The 11,502-nt window shown below is 57.7% G+C and overlaps 1 protein-coding gene across 1 annotated transcript; it reads right to left on the bottom strand.

Annotated features, from left to right (window-relative positions):
- Positions 1–563: 563 nt before the first annotated feature.
- Positions 564–10,135, bottom strand: OTOP3 (otopetrin 3). The gene is made up of 7 exons (XM_077163769.1): positions 10,064–10,135; positions 5,748–6,131; positions 5,520–5,656; positions 4,885–4,943; positions 4,501–4,619; positions 2,180–2,994; positions 564–1,172 (listed from the first exon to the last, which is right to left on the bottom strand). Exons 1-7 carry the CDS (start codon positions 10,080–10,082, stop codon positions 1,002–1,004), a joined length of 1,704 nt encoding a protein of 567 aa, XP_077019884.1. The 5' UTR covers positions 10,083–10,135; the 3' UTR covers positions 564–1,001.
- Between the last annotated feature and the right edge of the window lie 1,367 nt (positions 10,136–11,502).

The following is an 11,502-nucleotide window of genomic DNA, read 5'->3' as shown; positions in this document are numbered from 1 at the left end:
CAGTCCCCACAGGGCCCTAGACACAGGACTGGGAACGAGCATTGGTCATTTTCTTGGGAAGGGGTATGGGGCCCTCTCATCTAGGGCTTGCCCCCCTGGGCAGCCACCAAGACAGTTTGGAGGCCCCCAGGGCAGCCTCCCTGTCCCCCAGTGCCCCGCTGCACGGGGAGGGCTCAAGCGCTCACTTGCAGGGGCCAGGGCTGCCATGCCCAACCTCGCCCTGGGTGGAGGAAGATGCCCTCCCTTCCCGCCGCACCCCATGGCTCAGAGTTGCTGGCGGGCCTGGGGCCCCAGCAGCCAGAGGCTACGGCCTGCTGTGAGCCAGCTGCAGGGGTTGCCTTGCCCCCAGTCACCTGGGGCTCTGTCCCAGGGAGAGGGTGTGCTGGCGAGGGGTGGGGCACACAAGACCCTCTCCCTCCTCCCCCCAGCAGGATGGCCCCAACCCCCCAGCGTCCCAGCCCCCCAGCCCTGCCCAGGGTACCGTCCCCCCCACCCCCCATACTTGACTGGCAGCTCTGCCCTGAGAACAAATGTCATGAAGCCTACATGTAATCGATCAAACAAACAAGGTTTATGGCAGTGGGAGAGAACTGTTGAACCCTGTCTGGCAGTTAATTAATGAGCTCATTAGGAGATAAGGTGTGGGGGAGAGGGGTGGGGCCACTGGCCTGAGCGAGCTTCCCGGATGTCTGGGGAAGTGCCTCTCCACACTCCGCAGTCCCCTGTAGGCCTGACCCTCTCTGGGTTGTACTCATTGTCAGGGCGGTGAGGTGGCACAGCAGGTGCCGCCCTGGGCCTCGGGGCTCAGTGCCCAGGCCCCGCCTTGGTCCTGGAGTCGCAGACAGTGGGCTTCCCCTCTGCGAGGCTGTGTGCAGGGGGACACCTGGGGGAACCCAGGCTGCTCTCAATCCTCCTGGCATGGGGTGTCTGCTCGGAGATCAGACGACCTCCTTCCTCCACCTGGGTGCTCAGGGACCAGTGGGGGTGGGCTCCTCAGCCCCTCAGGCCCCCAGGTAGACCTCCACCAGCCCCCCCACCGAGTGCATGCGGTAAAAGACTCCCAGGGGCAGGCCAAAGTTGACGATGGTGAACCACGTCCGGTAGCCGTAGAAATCCTTTTCCAGCCCATTCTCAAACTCTGGGTGCGTGCCAAATGCTGGCATTATCCATAGCTGGGGGCGGGGAGGAGAGGAGGGTGTTGAGTGGGGGAGGGGCTCTCCCGTGCCTTTCCACACTCAGCTTGGGGGCGCAGACCCCAGAACTTGCAGCTCCTCCAGCACATCGCCCCATCCCCTAATCCTTGGACTTTCAGAGCTCCCTCCTCCCCAACCCTATCCCAGCTTGCTCAGCCCCATGATCTCCCGCTCAGGATTCCCAGGGCACAGCTCTGAAGCCAGCACCTCTGTGTTCTGACCTTGACCCACTTTCCCCGCTTTCCTGTCCAAACTCTACCTGTTCCTCAAGGCCCAAACTTCACCAACTTCCTGAGGCTGTCCTTGACCCCCTGCACCCATTCTTCCTTCTCTGAGCTCCTGCTTTGAGGCCAATTGACCAAGGGTTTCACTGCCTGGCATGTTTCCAGAGCAGTCATCACCAACAGGCTCCGGGGAGACCCCCCTGGACTCTAGGCCCAGCATGGCAACTCAAGGATGATGGGCCCTTCGGCAGGCCAAACAACCTGGGCCTCGATTTCTTCTACTTGTTCCATGCGGTTGCTCGATGAGTGTGAGGTGCTGAGACGAGACAAGGGGCGGGCTCAGGCAGGCGTGGGACTTACCAGCTGCCAGACACTGAGCCACACTGCCAACCTCTTCCACTGGGGATTCTTTAGAAAATCGGGCACTATTTCTTTGACTGAATTCAGTGGACAATCATTATTTGGGAATGCTCTAACTCACCTCCACGTGTTCCCTCTTGTAGGCAGTAAGCTTCCTGAGGGCAGAAATCTTACACATTTGATTGTAAGTAGCACTTAGTTGCATGCTTTGCATGTGCATTTGTGCCAGGCAGCTTGCTGGGAGCTGGTGGGCAAACACGCTGCTCTCAAGGAGCATCGAGCTAGCTGGGGAGAGCCACATGCCCTTGACAATGAAAAGTAGATGGCCCATGAACGTGCCTTGATCCATCCCTTCCTGAGTGAGGCTTTCCGGGGCTGCCTGCCCCACCCCGTGCCACTCACCGTGATATTGCAGAGGATGAGAAAGAGCGAAATCTCCTTGAGCACCCGCCGCTTCCAGTTGAGGTGGCTGTAGGAGTGGATGTAGGCCAGCGAAGCCCTCTGCAGGCCCTGGCCCAGCTCCAACAGGGAGCCCGTGCGGGCCGGCTCGGCCTCCCGCTTGCCCCCTGGGTCCTGGGGAGCCGCCTCCCAGAGTGGGCGCCGGTGCAGACCCTCGATGATGAAGAGGTTCTGGGCAATGTGCTGCAGGATGAGCAGCAGCGAGTAGGCCAGGATGAGGCGGCCAAGTGGCTCATGCGGCTGCGTGGCCACGATGGCCACAACGGAGAAGTAGGCGATGCCCACCTGGCCCAGGGCCGTGCCCATGAGGAGCACCACGTCCAGGCTGCGGGTGGGGTTCTTGAGCGTGTCCAGCTCGCGCTCTTCCAGCCCGTGCACGGCGGTGCCCACCAGGCATGCCAGGCCCATGGCGGGGAGCGTGGCCACGTAGAAGGCGTAGTAGAGGGTGAAGTACTGGTGCCCGACGGCCGGGCCGCCCGTGGCGATCTGGAAGAGCACGAAGACGCACACGCCGGCCACCAGGGCCAGCAGGCCCAGCAGCGGCCCGAAGACGACGCCGTGCAGGCGGAAGGGTGGGGCGCCAGGATGCGGTGCCGCGTGGGATGCCAGGTGGCGGCCGACGTTCTTCCACATGACGAAGAGCATGGCACAGCAGACGAGGCAGTACTCGGTGCCGAAGGGGTAGAGCAGCAGGAAGCCCTTCCGGAACACGCCGCAGGCCGTGGCGTTGAGGCACAGGCAGGCAGCCGTCTCGTTGCCTGCGAGGGGGGCGGCGCGGGTGGGGAGAGGCGTTCAGGGGCGCCCGGCGGGGGGTGGGGGGAAGAAGCCCCTGGCACACATCACAGCCCTCCCAGAATGTGCCGGAGGCCGAGGGGATGCAGCCCCCCATCTTACAGATGTGGAAACTGAGGCCCAGAGAGGCAAACCAGAAATTGCACGATGGCCACCTCCTTCAGCAAAGGAGTCAAGGCTTATCAGAGCATTTTAAAATGTGTTGTCTCTCTGGCTCCGATGAGGCACCCTGCAAAGCACGACACCACCCGGGAGTGGTGCTGCCGAGAGCGTGAACCCGAATCTAATCAAGACTTTGGTCCATGGTTCCAGCTCACAGGGAAGCAGGGGAGAGGGGAAACGGCCGATCCGAACGTCATGAAGAAAGGGGTGGGAAACCATCACTTCTAGAATGAAAGAGGCTTAAGAGACTGAGCCAAATTCATTGCTTGCTTTTGATCAGATCCTGGTTTGAACCAACCATCCATGAAAGACATTTCAGAGGCTAAATTCGGAGCAATTTGAATATGGATTCCTATAGATGGTGTGGATGATATGAAGGAATTTTGTTAGAAATGATAATAGCATTGTGGAATTTTAAAGCGATGCATACTGAAATGTTTCAAATGCAACACTGCGATTTCTGTAATTTCCTTCGAATGTTTCAGCAAAGAATAACTGAAAGAACCATGGCAAAATCACTACATCTAGGTGATGGGTATATCCTGTTCTCCCATTCTACTGCACGTCTGCACTTTCAAATAATAAGACTTCATAAAATCACTCGCCAAAAGTTTGCTCTTTGCACGTTTTTTCCAGAAATTGTATCCAGGGACCGGAGAATGCACGCAGCACACAGGTGTGCCATGATTTATATGGCAGCTGTATGAGTTATCCAGCTGCGCCAGGTCACCTGGGGAGGGGGGTTGTATACACACAGGTGTGGCTGAACCCCACAGGCAGCAGTATTCCTTCCCACATGTGCTTACAGGATCCAGACAGCACAGGTGGGAGGGCAGGCACGTGGAACAATCTGGGGAGTTCTTTCTGCCCAGAAATCTCCCATCCCTCCTGATATGTCTGGGAGCCTAAAAGTGTGTTAGAACGTCATCTCCTTCTGTCCGGAAGGTTTCTTGGTTTCCAGCAAATAAAATGAAAATACCATGGGTGGAGTGCATACCTGGATGACTTCTCAGCGACCTGCTCAGCCAGGACTAGTGGCTAGCTGGCTGACGGCTGGCTGGATGGCTTGGAGCGGGGTTGCAGGGTATGAGCACCTCGTGGGGCTGGCGTGATTGGGGGCAGGCAGGTGGGCACCAGCGGCAAACCTCACCCAGTGTTTTGTATGGTGCTGACCTGGCCTGTAGAGTTGGCCCCCAACCCTGCACGTCACGTGTCTGAGGGAGGGCGCCGTGTGTGTGTGTGTGTGTGTGTGTGTATGTGTGTGTGTGTGTGTTCGGGGTGCGCGTGGGGTCCTGGTGTCCTCTCTGTACCTGAGAAGTTTTGCATCAGGGCGCCGAGCTCAGCCTCGATCTCGCGATGCATGGAGTCGTTGGTGACGGCCAGAACCCAGAGCAGCAGGTTCGTGGCCAGTGTAAGCATCAGGCCACACCTGGAGGAGGTGCCACACTCTGCCCACCCAGCCCGGCTGGTCCCTGGGTCCCCAGCCCTCATCACCACCTGCCGCTGGGGTGACGGCTTATTATTCCCTCTGCTATTAGGATTCCAGGAGAGGCAGCCCTAGGGACCAGCTGGGGCCCATTTCCAGACTAACCCACAGCTCCGGGGCCAGCCTGTCCAGGGAGGCTGTAGGGGGCAGGTACTGGGTGTCCAAGGAGCCCCAGCAGGAGCTGGAGGCAAAGGGACCCCCGTCTTACCTGGTGAAGTTTGTCTGGACCTGGACACAGTCCTTGCAGTGTTTCCAGAGCACCCAGGTCTGAAAGAGAGGGGGCTTTGAGCCCAGGGGCTGGGGGCTGGGGGAGCTGGTGGGGGGAAGTTGCACCTATTGCGTGTGTGTTTTCACAATGAATGAGACAAATAAGGAGGCCTGGGCTGGAATCCTGGCTCCACCATTTCCTTGCTGTGATATGGGCCAGTGACAAACATCTCTGAGCCTCAGCCTCAGTTCTAAAACAGGGCCCAAGCTGCACTACCTGCTTGGGGGAAATGAAGAAGTGATGCAAGTGAAGCATTTAGCACAATGCCTACACCCCACAGGAACTCAGGAGGGAGTTAGATATTCTTACCGAGTGGATTCATACAGGTGGGGTATATGTTTAGATATCTGCAGGTACGTATGGGTAGCTATGTTATAGGTGGCTGCATTTGGGGTGCCAGGTGTCTGTGTAGAGAATATGGACATGGGCATTTGTGGGGGGGGCTATGGTGGTGTGTCTACACTGGTTTAAGCCGCTGCGGCTGTTCCTGGGTTTGGGTGGGCAGGGTGTGTGCACGCAGGCATGGTTGGACAGGGCGTGTGCCCCATGGCATGGGGCTGGGAGATGCTTGTCACCTGGACGCCGACGAAGATGATCTCGATGACGGGGAAGATGAGCTCGAGCTGCAATCTGCAGTGGCTGTGGCTCACGTCGTAGCCCACGCGGAAGGCGTTGAGGCAGATGGTGCAGCAGCCGAACAGCACCAGGGAGCCTGGCCGGGCCAGGAGAGCGTTGGCACCTGCCCTGGAGCCGGGTCTGCCCCTCCACCGCCGCATCCCCCACCCCAGCGCCCCAGCACTCACCCCGCACCCAGATGGGCCCGGCGTGGGGGTCCCGGCAGAGCACGGCGTGCGGCCGGCGAGTGGTGCTGGCTTCGTAGTAGAGGAGCCAGAGGAGGGAGAGGCCCTTCAGTGTGGCCAGCAGGATCCACACGTCGCCCAGCGTGATGGCCACGTTGTTGAAAATCATGCTGCCGATGAAGGCGCCACCCAGGAGCACGACGTTGAGGGCCAGGAACCCCGAGAAGAGTTGTCCGGCTTTCTGGGCCTGCCGGTCCCGCCTCAGCAGCAGAGAGAAATGCCGCGCCAGCCAGGACTTCTGCCAGGGCCCAGTGGGTGCCCTTGTCTCCTCGGCCCCCATGTCCACTCCGTTCTCCTTGGCCGGGGCCACTGCAGCCTCCTGCGCTTCTGGAGAGGGCATGGGCGGAGCCTCAGCAGGGGCCGGGGAAGGAGGAGGCGTTGGGCTGGCAGTCAGGCGGTCCTGGATTCAAGTGCCATGAGCGCAGTGCAGGGAGGGACTGGCACGCATGTCCTAGGGCGAGCCAGGCCATCTCTCTGGTTGGGACATTGGAAGTAATGGCAGCTGCTCAAGGGACCAGAGAGAGTTCAAAGAGGCCAGGAGAGATGGAAGCCCTTTGTGGCCCACTTAAACAGAAGGGATTATTTCAGCTGGTTCGAGGACCCCAATCTCCTGTGGGGCCACCCCACTTTCTGCCTCCCTGATTCAGCCTGACACCATGGTGGCTAATTCTTTCTGCAAGGGAGTCAGGGGCAGTTGCCAGGACTGCAATTTTCCACCACCAAAAGGCAGCTGGTACCCTGCTGCCTTCAGGCAGGAACCCCACTCCTGGAGTTTGGAAGGGCTTGAAGAAGGGGTCATCTCTTGTTCTGACCCTGACTACTTGGGATTTGACTACTTGGGTGCTGGGATGAGAGGACCCGGAGTCTGAGTCTGGCTTTGTGGGAAAGATTGTTGTGACCTGAAATGATACTCCAAAGTTTATGGGTGTGTGTAAAATTATCTTTTAAAGGCCTAGAAGGATACCCACCAAATTCTCAATAGGAGTTTCTTCTGGAGAAAGGAGGAGGGCACTAAGATTGAGAGTGGTCTACTATTCTTTAGCATTCATATTTCAGTTTTTTTAAATTAACACATTACTTGCATGATTAAAATTAATATTAAAGCACATTAAAGGTAAAAATGGAGGTCTTGGGATCGATTGGTGATGTCTGCCATGAGCACGGAACAGGTAGGATTAGCACGCATGCCATTCCCTTGACTTTGACAGAGCTGACTTTTGTATCACACTAAAGCTGAGTACAACATGGAAACGTTGTCCCAGACTCTTCCTTACTTTCCTCCAGCTTTCACTTAGGCTACCCACTTGGACCTAGATCTTGGGCCACCCAATACTTGCAGCTCCAGCCCCAGCCCCGAGTCCATCACATGCTCCCCTTTGGACCCATTTGGGTGCTCCTTTTCAGGTGAGGCTGAGCAGCAGGCTCTGGGTGCCCTCTGGTATGGAGGTTTATCCCAAGCTGACCTAGGGGTTTCCTCGCCAGCCCCAGCGCCAAGGACTCTTCTCTGGTCCTGCTGCCGCCCTGCCCCCTCATCCCTGGTGTTCAGTGCTGGGAAGTCTCAGTGCTCTGTATCCTCCTCCTGTAGGCTGCTGGAGATCTGGTCCTTAAACTCACACGCTTGGAGGGCGGTGCTTCCATCTCCCTGTCTCCTAGCTGGGAATTGGCCATCTTCTTGGCTTCTTGCTTCACCCCACATGTCCCATCAGTCCCCAAGCCTGTCTATTCCAGTTCATATGTCACACCTTCCTCTCTCGCCTGGTTTCTCCACCCCGTGTGCCTCTCCCCTGCTAAGAGTCCCACAAAGGCAACAATTTGCCCTCAGTACAAACTAGCATAGCCCACACAGCCTTTCAAAATGAGACGGTGTGGGTAAAATGCTTAGCACAAGGCCTAGTGCATAGAAACTGTTCAAGACAGGGTAGGCTTCCTGGCCTGGCTTCGACTTAACCTCTCCAGCCCTGTCTTGAGACCCCACCCCTGCCCACAGGCCATCCCAGATGCAGCAGTTCCTAGAATGCCCCCAGCTTTCCCTCATCTCTCTCTCTTTGCCATTCTCTGCTTTCCAAAGCCCACCCTCCTGTCCCCTTGGCTGACCCCAGATTGTCAGGACTGTGCAGAGACCCTACCTCCTCTGAGTGGCCTCCCCTAAACCCCCATGCTAAAGCTGGGCTCCCATGGCCCTGCTTGTTGCTGGGCTATCTCCTATCATCAACTATTTCACTTATCAGTACCTGGCTCTGGCTCTCCCTTTAGACTCTGGGCTATCACCAGTAGTCCCCCGCACCACACCTGGCTCTAAAATGCAGCTGCTCCAGGTCCCCATTGTCCCACGTGCAAACGGCTCCATATTTGTGGCTTCTACGCGCCACTGCTCCTTCCAAAGCATCTGGAGCATTAAAGCTTGGACTTCTTTCAAATGATTTTCTCCCCTTCTCCGGGCATTCCTGTCATCCCTGGTCAAGCTCCACCTCTCCCAGCCCCATCTGGCCACACCCAAAGCACCTGTCCTATGCCCAGCCCGGCCAGGCTGGAGGGGCCACACTTCTCAGGTGGGCTCACGCCTTTCCCACCACGCCTGGAGCCTGATGTTTCTTCTGTCTCACCTTCCGTGCCCTCCACATGGGCTCCCCCTCGTCCTCCGCCCTGGCCTCAGGAGCCTCTCCTGGGAAGCGTTCCCTCTCTGCCGAAGCTCTAGCGTTGGGGTCATTCCTGAAGCAGGGGTGATGAGGCGCCGGGGGCGTGGCTGTCCCCCCTCCAGGGCAGAGCCCCAGCTCCTGCTTAGCTGGATTCCCCAAACCCAGCACAGGCATGATGCTCCACTAGTTTTGCTGACTTACCCTGGCAGCTTGTGGGGAACTTTCAGCACCAAAACTGTGGACAGAGACCCTCCCCACTGAATGCTCTCTGTAGGGACCCAGCCCGCTGAGAAGACTTCCCAGAAGATCTTTCTCCTCTCCTCCCAGGCTCCCCCACCCCCCACCCCCAGACTGAACAAGACCGTGGGTTCCTGCTTTTTTCTCTCATGCCTTACTGCTCCATCTCCCCTTCCCCAGAATCCCCCCACCCTGGGTAGAATAGCCCTAAGGATTAAGAGTCAGGGTCTGTCACTTACTACCTCTGTGATGTTGGACAAATTACTTCAACTCTGTGCTTCAGTCTCCTCATCTGTAAAACGGTTTTAATAAGGGTACCTAGAGCTACGAATAGTACCAGGTATATAGTAGATGCTCAATAAATATTTCTTGAGTAAATATACAAACGAATTAATGCTTAATACTCATCTCATAGGGGTTTTGTCAGAATTAAATGATTTAATACATGCAATACATGTAGAATAGTGCCTGGCACACCATTTAAGTTCTCAGTGTTACCTACTAGCGCATTTTCTTCTAGCTCCTTCCAGGTCCTGGACAGGCTGGATTATTGGTAAATTTCAGTTTTGCAGTTTTGCTTGGACTGCACGTCTAGAGGGGACGTTAAGGGACTGGGTTCCCGGTCCTCTGTGACCCCCACCCTGGGGGTCCCACGCTCCATGGACGCTAGGGAGGAGCCGTCCGCTGGGGCTGGGGGACGAGGGACACAGAGGGTTTCCGGGAGAGAGCGAGGGCACTGGGAGCTGACTAGGGGCCCGCCGCCCCCGGCACACCCCTCGGCGCAACGCCAGGCCAAGGGAGGGCACCAACACCAAACCGGTTCATGGGTGGCGTTTAGAGGCGGGCCATGAAAGCAGCGGAGCCGTCGGGGCGTGGGGCTGGGTGCGACACGCGGCGCCCAGCCAGCCGCGCAGGGCCAGCTCCGAACGAGGCTGCCGGGCGCGAGCCAGGGGACCTCGGGGTCCCTGGCCCACCCACCCGAGGGACTACCGGGCCGCAGACGGCCGCTGCAAGCGGGCCCCAGCCTGGGCGTCCACGCAGCCCCGACCCCACACCCCTCTTCCCAGTCGTCCACATTTTCGCTTCTTCCAGGCCTGGGTGCTCCTTTTCCACTGAGGGTGCGGGCGCCTCCTGCTGAGCCCCGCGCGCCCAGGTTCGCGGAAAGGAGTTGGGGGGCACAGTCAGGGGGCGAGTGGGGGGTCAGGAGGGGCCAACGCTCGGGTCGCCAAAGGTTAACCTGCCCCGCCAGTCTTCCTTCCTTCCCGCCCCTCTCTCTGCAGCCCCCGAGGTTCTGAACCCCCCTCTGGGGGCGGAGGGCTTATGAGTGCCCGGGGTGGGGTGCTGTCCGGGCGCCCCCGGCCCTAGCTGCGGCGCCGGGGCCCTTACCTGAGGCCTGGGCAGCCATCGCCGCCGGCTGACCTCCGCCCGCGGGAGCAGCGCCTTTCTTCCTCCTGCGAGGCCCCCGCGCCCCGACCGCTGCCCCCGACGGCCTCCCCCGCCCCGCGGCACCGCGCAGGCGCCTCTCGTGCTCCGCGCCCCATTGATTTTTCTGTTGACTTTGGGATTCTCATTAATCACTTGTTAATTACCTCGGCCTGGACGGTGCAGCCAATAGCAAGGAGGCTGGATGGAAGGGCGGGGCCGCAGGCGGGGCTGGCGCAGGGCCTCCGGGTCTGGGAAGGGGTGGGGGGGCCCGGGTGGGCTTTGAGCTGGAGCAGCCCCCTCCGTGGTGGGGTGAGGACACTGCCCCCAGGCCGGCATTTAAAGGGCTTGTGGTATTCAGGCTACACTTTCCTCTGGCGGCCAAGTTGGGAATGGACAGCTCTCCTAGGTCTGGGGTCTCCTTTTCCTGCACCCCACTTAACACCAGTTGGCCCAGCATCCTCTCTCTCCTTTGAGTCATCCGAGAACTTGGGGCAGAAGAGATAGGTCAGAGCCCCATTCTGGCAGAGCTGGAGGGGGTGGGAGTCACTCCCTGTGTAAGGGAAGGCTAACAAATATGATTGTAGTTACTGAATCACTACCGACATACTTTCTAGCTCTGATATGTTGTAATGCAGTCAGAAGCAAAAATCTGTAACTGTTATAACTCAATGAACTGTAACTCAGATACCTGGTTTCTTCAATTCCAATGCTTTGTTTTGAAACTGTATTATCTTTACCCTGTAACTGGACAGTAACAAGACAACTCATGACCAGCCCCCCTTGTGTTCCCTTATCTTGTTTTGCAACCCTGAAGTCAGGTGTCCGTGCACCTACCCCCCTCATGAAGCCCCCTTTATGACTGTTAATGAAGTAACATGAATCAGCCCAGAAGTGACCAACCTGCTCATTAACCTAAGCCTGCCTGCCTTTCTTGGAATGCTATCAAACACTGAAGGTGTCTCCAGTTCAGGGAGACAGATTTATGGCCCAGAGGACTTCTGATCTCCTTGCTTTGTGCTTAGCAATAAATTCTCTTCTCTTCTCAAAATCCTGGTGTCCACTGATTGACTCTGTGTGCATTGGGCGACGACTCATTTTTGAGCCATAACAAAGCGGCACTCCTGGTGGGGCCGGGTCTCTCCCAGGGACCCCACGGCCCCACCAGATGGTAAATGTCAGCCACTGACCTAAGTGGCCACTTAGATTCGTTTATCTAGAGGCTTGGTGGGTGAGATTCAGCTTTGTCCTCCCTGGTGTTGCTGATCCCAATGCTGCTTCAATTTTGAGGAGAGAAACTGTCCTGGGAACAGATGTCTTCTGGGTGAGTAACTTTGTTAAAGTACCTGCTCTTATGTGAAACCTGTCTGCTGCTCTGGTTTTCAGTTCCTGGGTTAAGACTG

Source organism: Tamandua tetradactyla, chromosome 6, assembly GCF_023851605.1.
Source record: "Tamandua tetradactyla isolate mTamTet1 chromosome 6, mTamTet1.pri, whole genome shotgun sequence".
Lineage (NCBI taxonomy): Eukaryota > Metazoa > Chordata > Mammalia > Pilosa > Myrmecophagidae > Tamandua > Tamandua tetradactyla.
This window is presented reverse-complemented; position numbering and strand designations above follow the sequence as displayed.

What these genes read in the sequence shown, in the direction of transcription:
- OTOP3 (XM_077163769.1), bottom strand. An exon ending in CGGGCCCATCTGGGTGCGGG is followed by an intron (nt 5,657 to 5,747) that starts GTGAGTGCTGGG and finishes TGGCCCGGCCAG; the next exon opens with GCTCCCTGGTGCTGTTCGGC. An exon ending in TCATCTTCGTCGGCGTCCAG is followed by an intron (nt 4,944 to 5,519) that starts GTGACAAGCATC and finishes CCTCTCTTTCAG; the next exon opens with ACCTGGGTGCTCTGGAAACA.